This window comes from Trachinotus anak, unplaced genomic scaffold (assembly GCF_046630095.1).
Source record: "Trachinotus anak isolate AG129_WGS33_773 ecotype Australia unplaced genomic scaffold, CSIRO_AGI_Tana_v1 ptg000018l, whole genome shotgun sequence".
NCBI classification, from domain to species: Eukaryota; Metazoa; Chordata; class Actinopteri; order Carangiformes; family Carangidae; genus Trachinotus; species Trachinotus anak.
In genome coordinates this window covers 20371940-20392500 of record NW_027273869.1, presented here as the reverse complement: position 1 = coordinate 20392500, position 20561 = coordinate 20371940, and the positions used below count along the sequence as shown (strand labels likewise).

Below are 20561 nucleotides of genomic sequence, written 5' to 3'. Positions count from 1 at the left end.
CATGAAACAGTCTGAGGGGAAACACAAATGTTGAATGTAGAATAATTGTTGATTATTTAAAATGATCACACCAGGTTTTTAACACTCACTTTCCCTTTATTTCCTGTTTTGTGTTGTATTATTATCACAAAACACATAATAGAAGAAAAACAGCTCATTAACCACTGAGTTACCCATCATTTTATCTGAGGAAAGACTCCAGTGTCAGTAAATAATACTGAGGGCTGCAAAACATTAGAATGAGAATTGATATTCACCATATTAGATTTAACATATAACCAAACATGTATCTAGTATCTACATAATGATATTTTTTATGAAATTATTCGAAGCTAAAGGATGAAAAATGTTTTCACAGTATTTTACCATCAATGCCAAAGAAACTGTGAGTTCATCTGTATCTAGAAATTTAGACCAACGTACTGTAGCTCACATTTAGTGATGCCAGATGCATTAGGCTATGAGAAATGATCTAATGATTAGACTCAAAGTGGGATTCAGTGATGACTGCTGTGGTTGTCTACTCACAGTAATAATGACAAACTTCTATAAAGTCATGTCTGACAGTTAAAGCTGAAGATGTCACAGATCAGATACATTGATCCTGGTGAAGCTCTGTCTCCACTTTAGCTGCTGAGCTAACCTTAAATTAGCTTAATTCAGCTAACATTTTGATTTCACAGATCAACAAAACAAGCTGCGGCTCGACTCTGATATGTTGAAAGATCCTGATTAAAGTGAAGAAAATAAAGTATTATTTCTTTTGGTTGGCATTAGCAGTTTGTAATCCCAGTTAACCTTTTGAATAATTACAGACATTTTAAAGACACGTCAGCTGTACATTTTCATACTGAGTTGGGTTTGAGTTTGACAGTACCAGTCAGGTTCTGTTGGAGTTGCTGTAATGACCAGTTTCCTACTTCATATCATTTACATCAACATCAACAAGAGGAGAGGAAGAAAGGAGGAATTTTAAAACACTGTATTTTGTATATTTCTGACATCAACAGGCCGCAGTTGTGATGCTTGCGTTGTCTTCTACAAACACAATGAAACGAGTGTCTCTTCAGCTGTGATCTGCGATGCTGCTGGTTTTCACGCTGATTAGTGTGATTATGATCTCACCATGTGAGCTCATTAATGCTCTCAGTCCGCTGGAGGGTGAAACTCATCTCCATATGGAAAAAATATAAAAAAGTATAGAAAAGTCATTAACCACCAGCCAGGGTTCGAACCTCAAACACCAAATATCTGATCATGAGATAATCAACACTATAAATCCAGGTTAGATATAAACTGAGCTGTGACCTTCAGGATGTAGGTGATGCTTCAGTAATGATGCAGCGTAGTATCAAGTAAAATAGTTCACTTTCTTTGTCAAACAAGTTGTGAGCTTCCAAAATCCTTAGTGAGAAAACAGTGCGCTGTTCCGGGGGTGTGAGAGCTCAGTCTTTGTTTTGTATTATGAATTAAATTCCTTATCTCAAATTAACAGTTTTTGTCCGTAGTTCGTGGCCAGATGCTGCAGGAACGATTTTTGCAGGGGTCTGTACTAAACAAGGACGTTCCCCTTCGTTTGGAGAATATGATTTGTGGTAGTTCTGTTCACACAGTAACTCAGCGTGTTGGTGTGAAGTGCGGGTTGCATACGACAGACTGGGTGTAAAGCCTGTTATCTCACAGCTTCAGATTCTGGCAGCTCCACTGATGTAAACTGTGTTTCAGGATTCAGAAATCTCTGATCTCTGGTTCCAGACACAAGAGAAGCTCAGAGCAGATGAACCTGGTCGGCTTTCACACGCTGGATTTGTGTTTTTTCCTTCCTCTCACGTCCTTCAGAGGATAAAGTGTCCAGTCTGTGGTGAATCTTTCCTTAATGACCTGTTTGGGCTCATTATCCTGCCTGGCAAACGCAGAAAGGACCTGGAGGTCTCCAACATGGCAGAACACCAGAGCTGGCAGCTCTCTGCTGGTTTTCTCTCCATTAGCATCATTAGCCGTGAAGCTGTCTGGCTCCGAATGAAACACAACATTCAGCTAACGTTACATCTTCAAATCATGTTTCCCCAATTTATTCTGTTTATGTGAGATAATAAATCAAACTTGAAAGCTTGAGTATTTCACAGACACTGCGTTGATGTCAGGACTTTATCCATCTAAATCTGCCATTAGCAGATTCTTCATGAAAATCAAGCTGTGAAGGGAATGTAAAGCACTTGGATGTGGGTGTGATAATAAAGTAAAGTGAAATAATGAAGAAAGTAAGAAGAGTCATATCTTGTATTGAGTGTATTCAGAGTTTTATATGATGGAAACAAAGACATGGGGCAGTTTTTCAAGTGTGTTTGTATTCAGTTTAAGTCATGGTTAGCTTTAACAGTTAGCCGCTAACATCAGATAAAGGGCTCATATACAGTTTAGAGTTATTTGTAGTCATTTTTGTAAACAATTAGTTCTTTGATTTCAGACAGAAGTAAACAGAAGCAACTTTTCATTTGTAATCAGCAACTGGATTTTACTGAAATGACATCGGCCTTCATTAGCTTTAGCGAGCTAATCAGCGCCTTAATTTGGTTGAAACCATGTTTGGTTGACTTTTTACTTCTACTTTACTTTTACTTGTATGAAATATTCAGTTGATGACATCATGAAAAGTGAGTGTTGGTTAATGATGCAATGAAAGGCTGAGGCCAAGGCTCAAGCTAACACGCACCAGGCCAAGGCTGAAGCTAACACGCACCAGGCTAAAGCTAAAGCTAACATGCACCAGGCCAAGGCTAAAGCTAACACGCACCAGGCCAAAGCTAAAGCTAACATGTACCAGGCCAAGGCTAAAGCTAACACGCACCAGGCCAAAGCTAAAGCTAACACGTACCAGGCCAAGGCTAAAGCTAACACGCACCAGGCCAAGGCTGAAGCTAACACGCACCAGGCCAAGGCTAAAGCTAACACGCACCAGGCTAAAGCTAAAGCTAACATGCACCAGGCCAAGGCTAAAGCTAACACGCACCAGGCCAAAGCTAAAGCTAACATGTACCAGGCCAAGGCTAAAGCTAACACGCACCAGGCCAAGGCTAAAGCTAACATGCACCAGGCTAAAGCTAAAGCTAACACGCACCAGGCCAACGCTAAAGCTAACCGCACCAGGCTAAAGCTAAAGCTAACACGTACCAGGCCAAAGCTAAAGCTAACCGCACCAGGCTAAAGCTAAAGCTAACACATACCAGGTACTAAATCATTGCTCTCACCAATTATGTTATTTAATTATTCTAACATCAGCTTTTCTCCCCTGTGTCTCCGTAGAGTGATACAGAGTAATCCAAGTCGAGTATGAAGGAGTAGCACATAAATAAGGTAATATAAGACAAGAAGAGTAAGCTAACGCTTGTCCTGAGAATAACACTGGATTACGACTGTAGGTAGCGCAGTAGTTAGCCAGACATGCTACGCTACTGTTTAATGCACAACTTACACTTTTGCTTTTGTGCTTTTGCTTGTAGAAACGGTCAAAGAAAGTAATCTGATTACAGTAATTATACTTTAATAAAGCGATGACCTCCGTGCTACAGACGTGACGTTCATGTACTTCACTTCTGCTGTGATCAGTTTTTAATGAGCGGTAAAGCCTGAGTCATAGCTGATGAAGATCAATATCAGATCTGGAAACCAATCGATCGGAGCTTCCCTAGATGTTGATCAGTTAGCAGAAGTTATTGATTAGCTTGGAGCTTCCTGAAGGTCTGTCTGTGTCCTCTCTGGTGGAGCCCTGCTCCTTTTCTTTCTGTGGTGGGGGGGTTGGATAAGCAGCCATTGTTGTTGCTCTCACTGAGATGGTGGGCGGGCGGGTGGGCTCCCCACTGAAGACTCTTTATTTTCTATGTGGAGGGAGGGAACTGCTGTCAACACAGGCGGCTGCTCCTGCCTCTTTGTTTACTTTGATGAAATGCCAGAGGAGGGTGGAGGTGGAGGGTGGAGGGCACCTCGGCCTGTCGGTGCAGCGTTTCTTCTTTAGTTACCTCCCTGTTTTCATTCATTAAAGCTGTTTGTGCTCCTGTATTGTCCTGAGGAGAGAAGGTGGAAAACTGCAGCGTCAACAAAGCAGCTGCTGTTTGTCTTCGGAGATGTGAGGACGTAAACGAACCGATGAAACTTCCGTCACGTTTCTAACGTGTCAGAGCTTTTAACAGGTAGATTCAGGGACACGTGATTAATAATGACAGACTCACCATCATCTAATTATCAAAAATCAACACAAGGATCAAAAAAGGAGAGAGAGGGCGAATCCTTCAGAGTAATATTCACATGTAAGGAAAACAGATCAGTAAATGTCCAATATGTCTGATCTCATTAGAAACAGTGTCTCCACACCAGCCATGTTGGTTTTACACTGAAATGGAACAAAGTGGAATAAATATACTGAAATATCCCCGTGGGGGAGTTTGACGCCACGTTTCCACTAAATCAGTATCAGATTTCATGTTATCGAATTTGCTGCTTTCATTCAGATTGTAACATTACAGCCTGATTACTGAGCAGCAGTTTCCCGCCTCCAGTCTGTGTGCTAAGCTAGGCTAAACATGTCACGGACATATCCCCTGGGAAGACGCTAACAGTCACTGTCACCTCTCAGGAAACTAAGCTGACCAATAGAAAAGCAGGACAGTAACGATGGAGATGGTAAAATGATGTTTGTTGCTGTGCTGACGTGTGGAAAAACCCGGATTTAAAACTGATTTCAGTTTGTTCCAGTGGAAATGCCACAGTTTTCTTGAAGAGGGAAAATAAATCCAGGTAATATTGTTCAACCTCAGTGAACCTGGTGAGCGAGCTGAGCTCTGACTTTATTAAACCTCCTCTGCTGGAGTAAACACTGTCCCGAGATAAGACGAGAGTCAATGGTACAAACACGTGTATTGAATAAACTACAGCTACATCAGGATCCAGGGGACGCGTCCCTCAGAGGACGTGCTGCTGCTCCGCTCCTGTAGCTGTTGTGTAACTTGTGTTTGTTATTCTGCTGCGCTCTAAGTGAAGTTTGGCTGTTGATCATCAGTTATCTGTGTGTGTGTGTGTGTGTGTGTGTGTGTGTGTGTGTGTCCAGGCTGCAGTTTGAAGAATAAACTCAGTGTTTTCCTCTGCGTGTCTAATTCAGCCTGATTAAACTCTCTAATCAGAGCTCAGCAGACCACACTGATTACATCCTCAGATTATTAGTGCACTTTCACATATGGGGATTAACCCTGACAGTGATAATCCAAACAGCTCTTTAAACTGCCCGTTGTCTTCCTCACAGAAATATCAGATATGTTACACAGCGGTGTGATTGTTAAATCAGCTTGTTTTACATTGTAAACTGTGTGTGAAACTTTTATTCAAACGGATTTTGTACTTACAGGAAGCTGAATTTCACCTAAAACTGGTGTTAAGAGGCTTAAACTGCAAGATTAAGAAAGTTACTACCTTTACATTACTGATGGTACAACAGCCAGTGTCTATGCTCCTGAAGCCCACAACCTGTTTAACAGGTTTTAGATTGTATTAAGTGAAACTTACATGTCTTTATTGATTAAACCAGGTCCAGGTTCTATATTAATATGTGAAAGTATCAAAGAGAACCAAAACCCCAACATCCAGATTTTATCTTCTTCTGTGGTTTATCTGAAGTGTTGATCTCCATCAGAAGATATATCTGTGGTTTTAAGAACCAAAAACCATCTCAGTGTAGTTTTACATCTCCTCTCTCAGGCTTCTCTCTGGAGCTCTAGGAACAACAGGTCAGTCAGCCAATCAGAAGAGAGGATCTGAGTCTCTCTTCTGATTGGCTGACTGTTTTCTGAGTGATCCAATAAAAATATAGCAGATTTCAGGTTAACACTCAGAGAAACCAAATCCTGCAAGGTTGGATGGTGGGTCCAGGTGGGCGGGGCTTGGGGCGTGGCTCAGGGCAGTGACTGCTTTGTTGTGACATCACAAAGTTCCAGAAGTCCTGACGGCTGGTTTTAAGGCTCAGTTTCTGAATACAGGCTGTGTGCATTTCTCTGTGGACTGAGGCTTTGATACTTTCACAGTATTAATATAGAACCTAGACCTGCTTTATAATCACAAACACATGGACATCCACCTTTAGACTGGGTGGAGCTTTAACTGAGCAAACTGAGATGTGGTTGAGTTAAACTTTTTTTGGTGATTTTGATTGGTGAATATGATTTGTGGGCCGGAGTCTCTGTAGCTTCATTTATAATGATATGACACATTTTACCTTTATCAGAAAATTGCAGCTCCTGTGATTCAGATTTTTCACTTGACCACTTGAGATTTTGATAATATTCTGTTCATTGTTGGTTCCTGTTGTGAACAGTGTAACCGTGGCACATTTCTGTGGTTAATGAAGGAGAGAGCTGTCAGTCACGAGCTGTGAAGTCTAATGAAAGGGGGTCGATCTCAGCAGACCTCAGTTGCTCTGCTGTTGGAAGATGCTGTCAGTGTGGACCTCATCGGTCTCATTCATAGTCTAATGGACTCTGAAGGTCCCTGTTCTCTCCTGGTTGGAGCTGTCAAAGGTCCCCTCGCTGCACCCCCCCTCCCTTCCCCCACAAAGAAAAACAAAAACTGGGGGTTTGCATGATAATGTTGGCAGCTGCCTGAGGGCGACGCCTCCTGACCCCCCCCCCCCATTCACTGCTCATTCACAGGGTCAGATACTCCATTCATTCACCAGCTCTGCTCACTGAAGACGCCTGTGTGTTGGTGCTGAGTGTGTGTTTTATAGAGTGTGTGTGTGTGTGTGTGTGTGTGTCCTCTTGTACGTCTCTCCTTTCCGAGATCATCATGAGGATGAGCTGAAGCCCTCTGTTCAGAACTTCCGCTCTCTCGCTGCAGAGCCCACGACACAAAAGAGACACATCAACATGTAGAGTAGAAGATTTACACTCCAGCAAACAAGCTAGACCATCATGCATTGCAGCCTGTGTCGTGAAAGTGCTGCAGAAGAAGTCATCATGCTAACAGGCTAGAAGCTAACGTCCTTCCGTTCAAAATTCCTCGTCACTTTCAAGAGTTTGATAACAGCGTCATCAGGTCACATCAGCTGCAGATGAAGGTTCAGTCAGTGTCAACAGACCATCGTGAGACGGTGTCTCCACTGTGGGAGGTGCTGAGGTGCATGCTGGTCTCACAGACCGTCAGAGACCAGATGAGACCATCATCTGGTCTCACATCAGTCTCTGGAGGCAGGATCAGTGTTTTTAGAGTCACCTCTGTTTTTATTTGTCTGTGGAGAGAAGACAGGAAATGTGGGGGGGGGGGCTTACAAACATTTTTATTAAACTCGATTTTGCAAAGCAGAAAAAACAACAACACACAGACACAATAAACCAACACAGGAAGACAAACAACAACACAACAGGAGACGAAGCAAAGCGCGAGTCCAGGGAGACTGTGGCGCTTACATCTGGAAAACCTGATACACTTCAACATCACAACACATTAATTCCACTTCATTTCTCAGTCAGTTCCGTCGGTCCTGACTTCATCCTCTGAGCGTTAGTGGCTCCCAGGTTTTCAAAGCAGGGGCCCCAGAATAAAAGGGCTTCGTCCTTCAAGGCTGTGGAGGAAGCTTCAAAGGGACGAGACCTGTTGCTGAGCAGCCTCTGGTGTGGATCCACAGGACCAGGATACAACAGAACATGCAACATGTGTGTCGGAAAATCAGCTGCTAGCTCATCATCTCGTCCCAGCAGACACCAGGAGGACGGCTCCACCCACAGCAGACGGACGCTCACCACCAGCATTCACTCTGCTTCACCAGGAACAGAAAGCCTGTGTCAAATCTTACATTTCCTCCCTCATGGATTCGATGCCAGGACACTGGAAGGCTGCACGAGGCATTCAAGGCCTTCAGGCTGCAGAGCTGCTTTTAAAGCTGAATCTGAGCTGCACATTATTCCTTCAGAGTAATATTCACATGGAAGGAAATCTTCACCATCAAATCACAGAAGAAACCAATAAAATAACAATAATTAATGAGGACTTTTGTTTATCAAACTCAACATTTATCAGCTGCTTTACAAAAGAAAAGAAAAAACAACTGTGAACTAGACAAAAGATTATTAGAAACGCAGTTAAATAGATAAATGACAACATGAAGTAAATGAGGACAGCTTTAGTGGCTCCCAGGTTTTAAGGACATTTATTTTGAAACATGAATACAATAAGAAAAAACTGGATGTGGTTTAAAGTGTTGGTTTTTGGTAAAAAACAGTTTTATTGTTTTCCTACAAAGGAAATTTAAATTAAAAAATAAAAAACATGAGATTTATTCTTTAATGTTTTTTAAGTTTTATTTTGGCGGGTACCTCTTTACTGATTTTGTCACATTTCCATTTTAAAGGTGGCGTTGTGATGATTATGGGATTGAACAGTGTTTTAATGTCTATATAAATTCTTTGTGAGCTCATGTTAATATATTCCAGTGCGTCTCAACGTCTCCTCCTCGACCCTGAACGCCGGTGCCGTGCGTCGCACAGACGCCTGTGATGGAGGAGAACATTAGCATTCAGCCTCTGCTGCCCCGGAGGCTCCGCTCTCCACTGTGTCCGTGGTAATCCTGGAATCAGACAGACATAATGAGCATCTCCTCCCACCCCAAATGTGTCTCTCCTTTCATCTCTGTTACCTTGGCAACCACAGAGCAGCAATGAATTGAATGAATTGGTATGGATTTTTTCCCTCCTCCTCCCCCAGGAGGATGTCTGATGTTACTGAGTGTCGACGCCTCACAGCCGGATGGATGTTTATACTTGTACAGGATCTGTGTGCGTCACCTTTGACCCCGTTCATTCACCAATAGGTGTGTTTATTGTAGCTTTTACTATGATGGAGTAAGGCTTGTAGCATAAAAAGTCCTGCCGCCATAAATACTCACTACAGCACCAAATGTGGGTCAGTCCGCCGCTGAAAATAGTCCCGGACAGATGCACCATCTGCAGTTTGTGTGATATTAAAGCCACAGTGAGCAGCAGCTTTGTTTTCTGTAATATTTCAGGATCTAAATCCAGCTGTGACGCTTCAGTCCTGCCTGCTCCACGTCTCAGGACCAGGTCTCTCCAAATACCACATCACTGTGATGAAACCAGGGCGGCGCCTCTGCATTTTAAAAGGCCAGGAGAGGAGGGGAGGGAGGGGCTTCATGAGGGCGAGCGTCACTCACCCACCTTCATACAGAGAGAGAGAGAATTTACTATAAAATGGCCTCACACATACTGGAGCTCTGTGGTCTGACATCAGTGTCAGAGGGTTATAGTGACTGGAGGTGTCACTCGGAGAGGAAAAATACAGGGGGTTAGGCTTATGAACTGTTTCTGGTTTTGTCCATGTTGAGTTGTTCATTACAGGAAGAAATACATTTATTTTAGGTTTCAGCTCTTTGAGGCAGAGTGAGACCTCCTGCTGTTTCTATAAAAACCCTAAAAACATTTTACCATTTTAATTTAATATTGAATCCAACACATGAACCCTGGAGCTTTTATCTTTCATTACTTCAGATCTTATTTTGAATTTTTGGAGTTGTCTTTCTGTTGCTGCTTTTTTCTGCTGCACTCTGAGTAATTCAGTTCATCTGTTGACAGAGAGCTGAACTATATTTTCTGTCCAAGGGCGTCTCTGGATTCAGGTCAGCTCATGCAACAGTGTATATTCAGTGTGATAAAGAGGCCGAACAAAGGAGAGATTCACTCAGACGAGTGTGTATCATGTTTTTTTGCCCTCGGCCATTTTGACTGTGACACACTGGTCACAGAGACGTAAACAGACCCAACACTGAGTCCTCTTCACGATTCACAGATATTATTGTCCAGTTTTGTTCTCACTTCAGTTTCTCCACTCACCAAGAAACGTTTAACTAAAATGTTGTTGTGGGAACTCCCATCATGCCTCAGTGCAGCTCGTGTTAGAGTGAAAGCTCTGGGTTTCAGTCTCTGACTGTCAGATTAGAAATGTGGGTCAGAATCTGGGCGGACGGATTATCTGCAGGTCGACAGTCGATTTAAAGTCTTTGTTTCCTGTAAATCTGCTTCATGTGTCACATGTTGTGTTACTGATATCAACAACATTTTAATCCACAAACAACAATCCACTGGAAAACTGCTCCCGACACAGGGAGGTGGGTCTGCTGTCCCACAACAAGCAAAAGGCTGCAAGTAGACGGCTGTGGGTTAGCCTATCTTAGCACAAACACTGGGAGCAGGGGGAACTGTTGGCCTAGCTGATAACCAGATTAATTGATCAACACAGAGGTTTTTGCAAAGAGTTTTCTGTAACAAGCTTCAGGAACAGGAACCAATCGATGATCAGTATCAGATCAATGGATTTTAATCACATTGAATCTGATCAGGATCTGATGGAGCCTGGTCTGACGTCACTGTCGGAGGCTCTCGTGTCATTTCTCTGTGTGAGGTTTCTGGTTTCAGGGAAACTGTTGGTCTGTATCAGGAGCCAGGTTTCCTGTGGTCACCTTCATCCGGTCGGACACGATGATGATGATGGTGATGATGAAGCTCAGTGAGGAGAGGACTCTCCCGCTGTCAGGGTTAATGAAGGAGCAGCAGAAAGTGACGGACCACCTGCCTCAGGAACAGGAAATCAGCTGCTCCCATCAGGACTGAAGATAAACCCTGGTTCGGTCAGAGTCTGACGACGTGACCACAGACTCTGACGGGAATCAGTGATTTATTGGTGTTCAGGATATTTGTAATCAATCAAACTGACGTCACTGTGAGTCAGATCTCACCTGAACATGTGAACCTGGCCTCTTCAGTATTTGAATGTCAACCTTTATTTTAATTTGCTGTACATGTTACAGCCTGACAGAGCCTTCAGACACTGTGCTGTCCCAGCTGACAGTGAATGCAGCAGCATGTTTCCACCACTGCAAGTGAACATGACAGAGATGTAAACACAGAGCTTAATCCTCAGCTCTTTGTTCTCTGCTCACTGATCAGCTGGAGGAGGATCAGCTGATCAGTGAGCGGAGAACAGTTGAGGCTGATTCAGTTTGAGCAAACAGCAGAAACACCACATCCTCCAGGAGTTAGACACAGCCCATCATGCTCCAGGAGTTAGACACAGCCCATCATGCTCCAGGAGTTAGACACAGCCCATCATGCTCCAGGAGTTAGACACAGCCCATCATCCTCCAGGAGTTAGACACAGCCCATCATGCTCCAGGAGTTAGACATGGCCTAATGCTGCTGCTTTCTGTTCATCCTCAATCTTTACTTTTAATGAGAGATCTGAAGCTAGAACAGAACAGAACATAATAGAATAGAATAAAAATAGAATAGAACAGAACAGATTAGAAAAGAACGCCTTCACTGTAACAGCTATACAATAACAAACTCTGCAGGACGTCGTCCTTCACTCTCTGCTGCTGTTTAACACCTGCACCCTGACACCTCCACCCTGACACCTCCCCCCTACACACAGGTGACCTCACTGTTCCTCTGAGGTCACATGTTCAGGCCAACAACAACAGAAGGTGAATCCAGAAACTTTTACATTGAAAAACAGAACAGCTGATCCTCCAGAGACCTGGTGATGACAAGAAACAAACAGGAGCTGGAGAGATTTATATCATCTCCAAACCCAGACTCCTCCTCCTCCTCTGAAACACTGCTGGAGGAGGAGGAGGAGGAGGAGGAGGAGCTCTGTAGTTCAGAAACCATCGGGCCTTTAAACAGCAGTGGAGCAGGTGGAGATGAGCTGTGTGTCTGTTTACAGGATCACAGTGATTCAGTCACTGAGCTGAATCTCTGGACTGAAGCCAGTGAATCGTCAGCCGATGAACTGATGATTAAAATCTTCTCTGCAGCCTCTGAACTCTCCGTCTCGGACTCCTCTGGTTTGCTCTGACTCTGTCTTCATGTTTGATCTTCCCACAGAGGTCGTCGACCTTCCTCGTCACCGTGAACGACGACGGTTTGATCGTGGCGACTCTGGAGCGTTCAGACCTGCAGGAGAATGTGACGGCCTACGCCGCTCAGGTCTCAGGAGAACCCCAACAGATCCTGGTTCAGTTTGTGAACGCCAGCGAGCCCGTGCTGTTCAACGCCTCGTTCCATGGTCTGTGCTACACTGTGGGGCTGCTGGTTAAACTGGGACAGAGCTGGTCCAGACCCATAAAGACTGTGTCTGTTCTCACGAGTGAGTGACTCAGAACATCCTGCTGATGCAACAGGAAGTGATCCTGATTCAAATTTTACGACAGAACAACTGAAACCTTAATCTGTCACCTTTGAGGACCTGTGGATGTGTTTGCAGTCTGAGACTGACTTTGATTTGTGTGACCTGTGTCTCCTCAGAGCCCCTCCCCGTCCACAGTGTTCACATATCAGACTATCGAGAGGCTCCAGAAACAGGCGTGGTGTTTGAAATTGAGCCTCCGGCTGGAAACGTCTTCAGCAGAGTCAACATCAGCTACACCGAGGGACCAGAGCGGCGCTCCATGCTCTATAAAGGTGAAACCTTCTCTGTTCTTTTACTGCATTCACCTGCGTCACTGCTCTGTCTCTCAATTCCCTTCGTTCTGATTGGACGTCCTGCAGGTTTAAAGGTCATCTCTGTGTTTGTTGTTGTAGATTTCTACAAAGGGAAGACGGTGTTCAAGCACTGGCTACCGGGGGTGTGTTACCGGAACATCACCTTCCAGCTGATCTCTGAGGCCACCGTCTACCAGACTGCCCTGGTTACACACAGTGACATCACACACACACCTGTACACCACAGGACAGGTGAGACGAACACGGGAGGATCTCATTCATAGACTTTAATGAAGATGTTAAAGGTTCAAAGGTTGTGTTAGTTGTGATTGTCTAGTTTGTGTTATTGTGTTGTGTTCAGTAATAACAATGAAGCCAAATACCTGAGCAGTGCAGACACGAAGTTGCTTTCATGGGAGGTCCGACAGCAGAGTATCCCTCTAGTAAGACTGTAACCATGGCGATAACGCGGCCGTCTCAGTGTTTCCTCCGGAGATGTGGAGCTTTCATGTTGAAGAAACTCTTAATTAGCTCCACAGAGACTAACGAGGAACTGATGCAGTCAACGCCATGATGGTGACATGTTGTCGATGAAACTCTGACGTCCTGTTCCCATGAAGGCAGCACGGAGCTGCTGCCTTCATGGGAACAGTAAAGAGTCGTTGCCATGGAAACGACCCAAAGCCTTGTTCAGTCACATTAGTTTAAAGCTGCAGACCTCGATCCTCTGGAAGCAGCTGCAAGCTTCATCTCATCTTGACCCCCCCCCAGTGTTTAAGTGTATATACATTTACTTATATACATAAAACGTTGCCGTCGACCTTTGAACCCCACCTCGTGTATTTACTGGCTGCTCCTGCGGATGTCGGACTGCTGGTAGCCTGATGGTGGAAACGCTGAGCGACTGGTTTGAGGCCGTTTGGTGTTTGTTCCTGTTGAACGCGGTGGTGAAGGGCTGTTGAAATGTCAGCCTCTCAGCGGAGCGTCGTTACAGCAGCAGAGTGAGGAGAGCTCAGTCTGACTCATCGGGAGGAAATGCTCCTGCTGGGCTTCTGCTGCATTATTGATATGATGCACAGTAAATGATATAAACAGCAGCAGACGATTCATTAGTGTCGTCGTCTGATTAACGAGCTCCTCACCTCAGACAGGACGCTCGCCGCCTCCCTCTCTGTCGGTTCAGCAGGTTTCTGAACGGAGTTCGGTCTGATGTTGTTTTGTAGGTTGAACCTGGTGAATCTCAGCTGTGACTCAGCTGTGACTCAGCTGGTCAGGCCCCCGGTGAACTGGATGTGGACACAGAGCTGCTGTGCTTGAGTCCAGACGTCGTCATTCAGAGCTTTGTTTGATGTATTTCAGATATTTCCTGAGTTAAATCAGAATTAGATGATTTTAAGCTGTTTTCTTGTCACTGTAATTTTCTTAGATTCTCATGTGGAACAGTGAAAGTATATAAAGACCCTCAGACCTGACAGCAGCTCCTCCCTCCCTCTGTTCTCCCTCTCCTCCTCAGTGCCCTACCCTCCCCTCAACATTTCCCGTAAGATCATCCACCTGAGCCAGAGGGCGGGCCCAGGTGAGGCCCCTGACACGTTCCCTCCTGAGGGGAACCAGGGGAGCGGGCAGGGCTCCCGCCAAGCCCGGGACGTCCCGCTGATGGAGGAGCAGGAGGAGGAGCTGCACCCTGAGGAGGAGAACGCCTCTGAGGAGGCAGTGGGCGTTTCCACTCAGGTCCCCTTTAACCCGCCACAGAATCTGACGGGGTCGGCCGCCGTCGAGCTGAGCAACAACCAGACGACGGAGGCCGAGAGTCGGAGCGACTGGCTGGACCCGACCGACCCGTCCCCTGCCGACAGGGAGGAGGAGGAGTTCGTCAACGCCGTGGTGTCGGAGTACGAGGACTCCAACGAGCCGGGTTCGGCCATGGGACTCCCCTCTGAACCCGCCGTCCTGCCCACCAAGCTGCCCCCCATCCTGCTGGAGCTGCGCTGGCTGCCACCCAGACCCCCCACCAGCTACGACGGCTTCAACATCTACATCTACAGAGACGGTAAACAGGATGAGGAGGATGGCTGTCCTGACAGGAAGGGAATTTCAGAATAAGAGTAAAACTAAGAGGAAGAGAGGCTCTCCTCTGATTGGCTGACTCACCTGAAGCCTGAGAGACAAGATGTAAAACGTTTGGTTCTTAAACCACAAAAATATCTTCTTATAGAAATCAACACTTACAGATAAATGAAAAATATGGACGTTAAAACATAAAGTCAACATCAGGTTTGTTGGAATGTAGTGAAGTGTGTTCTATATAAAGATAAACACAGCAATAATAAAATCAACACAATAGAATATGAAGTGAAGACACTGAGGTCTCCCTCTGTTTTCAGGTAACTCCACAGAAACAGCGACTGTAGATGAGAACACACACGAGTTTTTCACCGTGCTGACGGAGCCGGGAACGTATCGAGTCCAGGTCGCCACCCTGAGCTCCGCTGGAGACTGTGAGGCCAGAGAGAGCGCCGCCGACACTGGCTTCACCTTCTACCTGGGTACGGTCACACCGCCCCTCAACGTCACAGTGTTTGAGAGCCAGTCGTCACAGTATCTGTCATGAGATCTTAACTGAGTTCATTATTTTATAAATTAATAGATTGTAACATTTAAGGAATTCATTTTTTTTTTAAGGGGTGAAAATCCCAGCGGGTTAATAAACAGAACTTGGAGGGAAAGATTTCAGGGATTCAGTTTCGAGGTGTAAATGTAACCTGACATCAACAGCATCACATGAACACCAGTGAATGTCTTTGTCAGACGGAGAGACTTGTCTGGTTTTGTTATGTCGGTGGTTTTGTGTTCTCTGTAAGTCCCTGGATGAGCTCAGTGTTTACATCCTCCAGGTCCTGGGGGTGAGCTGCTGGAGGAGCTGCAGGAGCGTCCTCAGGCCGTCAGCATCCGGCTGCTGGACTCCAGCACCGCCGCCGTCTCCTGGGCTCCGTCCTCCGAGAACCACAACGGCAGCCTGGTGTCGGTGGTTTCTACGACCTGCCTGAAGCCGAGTCTGAGCCAGAGGATGGAGAACACCTACTGCAGCGAGGTAACGGGGACCCGCCCCGTCTGGTCATCGTTCACTTCTCCCAGGAACCAACCTGTGGAATTTCCATTAATGTAGAGACCTTCAGCTATTGAACCCTCACTGGTTCAATATTATTTAACATTTAACATTATCATTATTATTATTATTATTATTATTACTGTAAACTGTGGCTGTCTGTCCCTGAGGAGCAGGAAACGTGAACCGGCCTCTGTGTTGACTCTTTAACTGAATCAGTTGGAAAACGCTGCGGTTTGTCAGACTGTGATCTGACTCAGCTTATGTTCGACTTCGAGGTGTGAAAACACAAACGAGTGAGAAACGTGTTCCCTTCAGATACCGGCTGTTCTCAGCAGACTTTATTGGTGCTGGTACCAGGGACAGGTGTGACCCGACCAGCTGATCATGTTTTTACTGAGTTTCTCCGTTTCCTCTGAGCACTGATGAACATCTTTGGTTCCATTACAACTTTATCCACAAAATATTGCTACAGTACATATTTTTTTTATTTTTACTTACTATTACTATTTACTTTAATCAATTTTATGACCATACTTTAAAACTTTTCTCTCATAAATTACAACTTAATCTTATAATATTGTGACTTGGTTTATTAGGACTTTCTTTGGCAGTTAAAACTTTATTTCCATAAAATTATATTGGAAATTATAATATTTTTTATAACTTTTTATACATTTTTTAATTTAAATTCAATTAATTTACAACTTTATTATGACTTTGCTCAGACGTTTTTCTCTTTAAGTTAAATTAAAGTTTAATCTCATGATTTTACAACTTTCTTGTCAAAAATATTTGAACCTTATTCTTGAAATATTGACTTAATTTTCTAAATATGATATTTTCTTGTAAAATTATGCAAATTCACAGAAATAACTATTCTCAAAATGTTATGTTTTAATTCTTAATATTTTTTTCTCTAAATTACATCATTATTTCATCTCCCAGAAATATGTTCTGGAAGTTTAGTGCTTTGTTGGGAGGCACCTCGGCAGCGTTATCACCAGATTAAATGATTTTTTTTCATTGTCTCTTTGACGTTTTAACAGGAAAACTCGACAAGTGACATTATTTCCAACCTGACCCCCGGGGCTCAGTACAGGGTGGTGGTTTATCACACCAACGGACCCCTGATCAGTCCTCCGTCTGAGCCCGTCATCATCGATATAGGTAATTATCCCAGATTCGTTCAGATTCTTTTACTTTCAGTATTAAAAACATCATAAACAGATCATATATTTGTGTTTATATGATGCCTTAGAGCCCACAGGTGTCCGCGAGCTGGCCGTTTACCCTCTGAGTCCGACGGCGGTGATCCTGAGCTGGCAGCGTCCGTACCACGTGGCCTTCAGAAAGTACGTCCTGCAGACCTTCTTCTTTAACCCCGTCACCCTGGCCTCGGAGTGGACCACCTACTATGAGATCGCCGCCACCGCCTCCATCATCGCTTCAGTGGTAACAAACGAAAGCATGAATCCTCCTGTTTGTTTTGACCTTTGACCTCTCCTGTGGTTTTGAAAACCTTTGACATGTTGATGGCTGCACACTGACCTCACATGTTGGTGTAGTTTTGTGTCCTGACCGGTTGTGACTGTGTCTCTGGTGTTTCCCTCAGAGAGTGACCGACCTGCTGCCTGCCTGGTATTATAATTTTCGTGTTTCCATGGTGACGTGGGGCGACCCGCCTCTCAGCTGCTGCGACAGCTCCACTGTGAGCTTTGTCACAGGTACAGACATGGCTGCCATTATTCTGAAGGAAGGTGTTATTTCTCCATTTACGCATCTTCACTGTCGACATCGACTCCGTCCATCGTCTTCATTTAAATATTAACGCATGTTGTTTCAGTCTGTGATGCATCATCAGGTCAAACCACCACAACGATCTTATCTTGTTAACAACAGCACTGTTCACAATCATTGATTATTCCCAATCACTTCTACTCTGCTGATCAGCTGCTGTCAATCACACACAACACTTCCTTTAGGTATTTCACATTAAAACCCAACCAGCTGCTCAGAGGACACAATCCTTTCCTTTGCTGGGAGGCTTTTAATGTGAAATATCTACAGGAAGTGTCACATTGACAGCCAACAGTGACATTGATAAACTGCTACATTTATTTTTTTCTCGTTGTCCTTCCTCAGTGAAATAATCACACAACAGTTTTGTAATTTTTTTTTCATTTTTTTCAGGGACAAAGCAGATTTCACAGTGTTAGTTCAAATGCTAATTTTGTGCTAATTATCCATTAAAATAAAACCAGGAACTGAACCTGACTCATTCCATTAAACCAGTGTTGAATTGGAAATGTGGTGCTGATGCTCACAGAACGTCTCTGTCTCCAGCTCCTGAGGCTCCTCACATCTCCTCCATGGATTATTCTCACGGCGTTTTGTACGTTCGATGGACGTATGGCGAACTCTTCATCGACCTGTCGCACTCCAGGATGCTGCACTGGCAGGTGGTCGCTGTCGGCAAGAAAGGACCTGAGAGGAGCTACGCCATCGATGTGAGTCCTTCATCCAGTCATCCAGCCAGTCATCCAGTCATCCAGTCATTCATCCAGCAGCTCTTTTCTAATAAAGAAACCCTGTGAATGTTTGTGTCTCTGGAACCATAAACCTCATTAAACCTCATCGTTGAAAACAAACCTGCACAAAGTGCAGCCGACAGATCTGAGATCAGTGAACTACATGAAGAATAAAGACGTGTGGGTTCAGAATCACATGTTCAGGGCTTAAATAATAATATTCTCCACTTCTCTACCTTCTGTTCATGGTTTTAAGGATGTTTTACTGCAGGTGATGTTGTCTGATGCTTTCCTGCACTGGATGACCAAAAGTAAACAGACACCACTGCCCGTTCACTTTAGATCTGTTGTTTTCTGTTTTGAACCAATGAAGGAAAATTTTAATGCTGCAGCATAAAATGATATTTCACACAGTGGCGTGAAATGTTATTGCTGCAGAACTTCATTCAGAATCCTCCTGTTTTTAAGTTTCCTTCAGTCTCAGTGAAACAGACGTTGTCACGAGTCATTGCGGGGGTGGGGGGTGGGGGGGGGGGTGCAGTATGACGCTGCAGGTGGGTCACCTGTTCATGTGTCAGACCTCCACCTGGACTCTGGTTCTGGTTCAGGTCCTCTCTCTTCAGGGAGCTCAGACACACGAGCACGTCTCCACTGAGCCGATAATGACCCAGTTTCTGGACGGACCGTGGTCCTCGCAGGGTTCTGTCGAGTGTTTGGAGCAGTTAAAGCTCAGACTCTGCAGCAGCAGCAGCTGATTACTTGGAGTCAAGCTGATATTGATCGTCTCCTCTGGGTCCACTTGATGGTCCAATTAGCAGCAGAGGAATGACCTGCTGTCTCTGCTGCAGGAGCTCCAGCTCATCTTCTCCTCTACGAGGCCGATTACGTTCCCGGCAGACTCAGAGCCAGCTCACCTCGTTAGCTGCCGGAGGTGCTGTTTGAGGCTTAATTGGCCCGACTGATAGAGACGCAGCACCTGGATAAACAGAGCTGCACTTCAGTCTGAGGGCGTTCGAGACACTGACTTCAGGACGGAGGCAGAAAGTTTGGATCTGATCAGTGTGAGGAAACAAAAAACACCGTTTTTAAAAGGACGAAGTGGAAACATCCTGCGAAGCCTCAGAGAATGAACTGAGTTTAGGATGAAACAATATTTTCTAAAAACACCTTCAGTCAGTTTCATGTTCATATTTCATCAGGAGCTGAAATCACATCAAACTGAATCATTTCAACCTTTTTATTCAAGAGAAACTCAATCACCTGTTCTGTTGTACTGACCTGTGTGTGTGTGTGTGTGTGTGTGTGTGTGTGTGTGTGTGTGTGTGTGTGTGTGTGTGTCAGGTGACTCGTAATGTGATGCGGGCCAGCCTCCCTCTACCTCCAGGTGACATCTACAACCTGACGGTGACGGCCTGCACCGAGCGCAGCAGGAACACCTCCATGCCGAACATCATCAAACTAGGTCAGCGCGCGCGCGCACACACACACACACACACACACACACACACACACACACACACACACACACTAACATTGAGATTTGACACATTTCCATTAAATAGAATAAAATAAAATAAAGTTGGTGACAGCTCAGGTTGTTGTGTCTCATTGAAAGCAGCGCGTCACTTTAAATGTTGCTGCAGCAAGGAATTGTGGGTTGTAATTTTCTTCTAAAGGGAGGTCCAGCATTTCCTACGCTGAAGGAGATTCAGGTCATTTCACTCAGTCTGAGTGTGTTTACATTTCTGTGGTACGGTGGCCTCAGAGGACCATGACCACGCTACCTGTTAGTGTCAGAGCCTACAAACTGAGTCTTAAAGTGAATATGAAACTTAATTTTTTCCACTTCCTCTTCTGAGCCTGTCGAAGTATTTTGGTCCTCAGAGGAAGTGTCAGAGTTGCCTGAGGCTCCGCTTGGCGCTGATCTGACGCACCCTGAGGCTTTTGTTGAAACCTCTGCTGGTTTTGTTTCGTGCAGAGCCGGCTCCTCCCAGGTCCCTGTACGCCGTCAACGCCACTCACTCGTCGGTGACTCTGCTGTGGAGCGAGGAGGGAGTGGTCGACTACTACCAGGTCCTCTGCAGACCCAGCAAACGCAGCAAGGAGCTGAAGGTAAATCCACTGTGTCAGATATGAGAGAAGCCGGTAGATGATCTTTGACCTGTGTCAGTTTAGTGAAACTTCACAGAATGACTTCACACATGAAGGTGAATAAAAAGCAGCTTCTCATTTAATTCTCTGTTTGTGTTGTTGCTTGAACAAAGTCGTGATACAACACAATGAACTAAAGTTTCATCACTAAAAAATGAATGAATTTAAATTTAAATTTCCAGAAGTAAAAAGTCTGCTGCATCATGAGGCTGAAGATCAGCCGGTGTCGTCTCTGTGTTC

General features: G+C 44.8%; 1 protein-coding gene across 4 annotated transcripts in view; it reads left to right on the top strand.

The window, feature by feature from the left end:
* Positions 1 to 20561, top strand: part of ptpro (protein tyrosine phosphatase receptor type O) — a 35840-nt gene that overhangs the window by 3759 nt on the left and 11520 nt on the right. For all 4 annotated transcript variants that reach the window (XM_071502735.1, XM_071502734.1, XM_071502736.1 and 1 more), the window contains exons 2-13: positions 11937 to 12198; positions 12357 to 12512; positions 12633 to 12785; positions 14047 to 14583; positions 14918 to 15079; positions 15428 to 15624; positions 16689 to 16809; positions 16901 to 17094; positions 17255 to 17366; positions 17986 to 18149; positions 19512 to 19632; positions 20149 to 20282. In XM_071502735.1, coding sequence (XP_071358836.1) covers positions 11937 to 12198; positions 12357 to 12512; positions 12633 to 12785; positions 14047 to 14583; positions 14918 to 15079; positions 15428 to 15624; positions 16689 to 16809; positions 16901 to 17094; positions 17255 to 17366; positions 17986 to 18149; positions 19512 to 19632; positions 20149 to 20282 — 2313 coding nt within the window. The remainder of the gene's footprint in view (positions 1 to 11936; positions 12199 to 12356; positions 12513 to 12632; positions 12786 to 14046; positions 14584 to 14917; positions 15080 to 15427; positions 15625 to 16688; positions 16810 to 16900; positions 17095 to 17254; positions 17367 to 17985; positions 18150 to 19511; positions 19633 to 20148; positions 20283 to 20561) is intronic.